Below are 2,639 nucleotides of genomic sequence, written 5' to 3'. Positions count from 1 at the left end.
AAAAAAAAAAAAAAAAAAAGAAAGGTGATGATTTGATTCCTTTACCAGCATGTATGGGTGAGAGAATGTTGATCAAAGAAAAGTTATAAGTCGGGGAAGGAAAGACAGTGCAGTGTGTCCTTCTGGCACTCAGGTTATTAGTTTTTACTCTGTTTCATGTTTTGGGATTTAAAATTGCATGTCTGGTTTATGAAGCGTATTTTTTTTTTCTTAAGCCCTTCTTGAGCTGGATTCAGATAATTGTAGCCAAAACAGTTTTTGCTAAGGCCAACCTGTGAAACACTATCTCCAGAAACCACCAAGGACTTGGAAACTTTTATTCAAACCAAATGTAGAAAACTGATGAATCAGAAGTGTTCTGAAGACAACTGCCATTTATGGAACCCCCACTGGGATCAGATGCCAGCCATGGGCTGAAGTGTAAGAGCCAAGAGTGAAACAGGCAGGCTGCCTCTGGAGCTGACCCCGGTTGTGGGGCTATTACCCCTGGTCACCCCAACCCAGGGCCCTACACCCCATGTTCTATCCTGAGCACGTACCTGCTAAGTAGACGGAGACCCCACAACAGAAGAGGCCGAGGGCCACATGTCTGAGGAGGCGGCAGTCATAGAGAAACCAGTCAGACCTGGCAGGGAGGGGGGCAGGAAGAAAATGGGCTCAGGAGGCAGAGCTGGTGGAATAAGGCTGGGGAGGAGAGGTAGTGGGGGGTCGTCCAGCTTTGGGGAACTGGAGATCTATGTGAGGACCTAGCCATCCACTCATCTATCCCCCCACTCATTCATCCTTTACCATCCATCCGTCCCCATCAATTATTCAACCATACAGCCATCCATCCATTTAACCATGCTTTGTTCATCCATCCACCCGTTTATTTAAACATCCATCATTATCCATTCATCCATTTGTCTTCTGCCATCCATCCATCCATCCATCCATCCATCCATCCATCCATCCATCGTCTATCTCCCAGTCACCATCCATCGAGTAAACCAACCATCTGTCCATTCATCCATCCAGTCACTATCCATTCCATTCCCCCCCCCCAAAACCCATCCATATACATCAGTCCATTCGAAAATCCAACACTAATGAAGCAGCTATTGTGTACAGGCACTTGCTAAACATCTGACCTCCATTATTTTATAGACCATAAGCTTATTTGGGGGTGAGAAAACTGAGGCTAACTTGTTATCAGTGACAATAGAAACAGAGGTTCCCAAGAGCTGACATGGATTGAGGACTTAGTTTTGAGCCCAGCCCCTTGCTAAGTGCTTCCGCTGTGTGCATGCCCTTCTCCAGTCCTGTGAGATCAGGAAAAGGAAGCTCTAAGAGCTTCCATCATCACTCACCTCCCACCAATACCATGGAAATGGCCTCCTCCCTGGTCTGCCTTCCAACTCCCCTCCTGACCCCTTTTCTGCACAGTGGCCAGAGTGGGTTCTTTCAAACTTAAGTGGGTTCTTTCAAACTTAAGTCAGATCACATCCCTCCTGGCTCACAACTCTCTCAGTCAGAGTAAACCCAAGGTCTTCACCACAGCACAGGAAGTGCTATATAATCCAGTACCTCTTGGACTTCCTTGGTGGTCCAGTGGTTAAGACTCCGTGCTTCCACTGCAGGGGGGGCAAGTTCAATCCCTGGTTGGGGAACTAAGAGCACGCATGCCACATGATGCGGGGAAAAAAAAAAAAATCCAGTACCTCTCACTTCCTGGCCCTCATCTTCCTTATCTACCCTTCAGCCACACCAATCACCTCTATCACCTTCTAACACCCTAAGCTCATTCCTGCTCCAGGGCCTTTGCACATGCTGTTCCCTCTGCCTGGATCACAGTCCCCCAGATCTTCTGCCTCATTTCCTCCCTCAAGTCTCAACACAGGCCTCCTCTGACGGTCCCATCTCATCCCCCACCCTGTCCTCCTGCACCACATCACCCCATTTTCATCCATTTCCGGCATTCGTCACCATTTGACATTACTGATCTGTTCTGTATCTTCATTATCTGTGTCCCCATGAAGGTGGGTCCAGGTCCGCCTGGTTCCTGCTGGGTCACCAATACCCAATGCTGGGCTCAGCCCCCGGCAGGTGCCCAACACATATTTGTCAACTGACAGAACGCATTCTTTTCAGCACCCCTTGAACTATCAGATGGAGGGTGCACAGTTCGGATGGGATCAAATGGTGGAATTTCCCATCTGCTCAAATCCATGGAATCCTGGACAAGGATCCCAGCTCCCCTCCCCCAGCATCCTGGAAGGAAACACTCAGATATGGGACAGCCAAGTCCTTGGCTCAAGGAAGGTTCCTCACTCCACATGCACGCCCCCACCCCGGCCGCCCTGTCCAGTGCCCATATCCCAGAGCTCAGGTGCCTGACAAGGAACCCCACCCAGTGCCAGGGCACATGTTCTGGCTCTACCAGATTCAAGTTCAAATCCAGCCCACCCCCTTCCAGTCCTGGCAGCCTAGAGAGAGCAGCCTCTTTTTTTTTTTTTTTTTTTTTTTTTTCCAGTACCGGGGCCCTCCCCTTTTTGGGCCCTCCCCGTTGTGGAGCACAGGCTCCAGACGCGCAGGCTCAGCGGCCATGGCTCACGGGCCCAGCCGCTCCGCGGCATGTGGGATCTTCCCAGACTGGGGCA

The 2,639-nt window shown here is 50.1% G+C and overlaps 1 protein-coding gene across 2 annotated transcripts in view; it reads right to left on the bottom strand.

Moving 5' to 3' along the window:
* TMEM221 (transmembrane protein 221) overlaps positions 1 to 2,639 on the bottom strand; it is a 7,818-nt gene that overhangs the window by 4,030 nt on the left and 1,149 nt on the right. For both annotated transcript variants that reach the window (XM_024134061.1, XM_024134060.2), the window contains exon 2: positions 540 to 625. In XM_024134061.1, coding sequence (XP_023989829.1) covers positions 540 to 625 — 86 coding nt within the window. The remainder of the gene's footprint in view (positions 1 to 539; positions 626 to 2,639) is intronic.

This window comes from Physeter macrocephalus, unplaced genomic scaffold (genome assembly GCF_002837175.3).
Source record: "Physeter macrocephalus isolate SW-GA unplaced genomic scaffold, ASM283717v5 random_4, whole genome shotgun sequence".
NCBI classification, from domain to species: domain Eukaryota; kingdom Metazoa; phylum Chordata; class Mammalia; order Artiodactyla; family Physeteridae; genus Physeter; species Physeter macrocephalus.
This window is presented reverse-complemented; position numbering and strand designations above follow the sequence as displayed.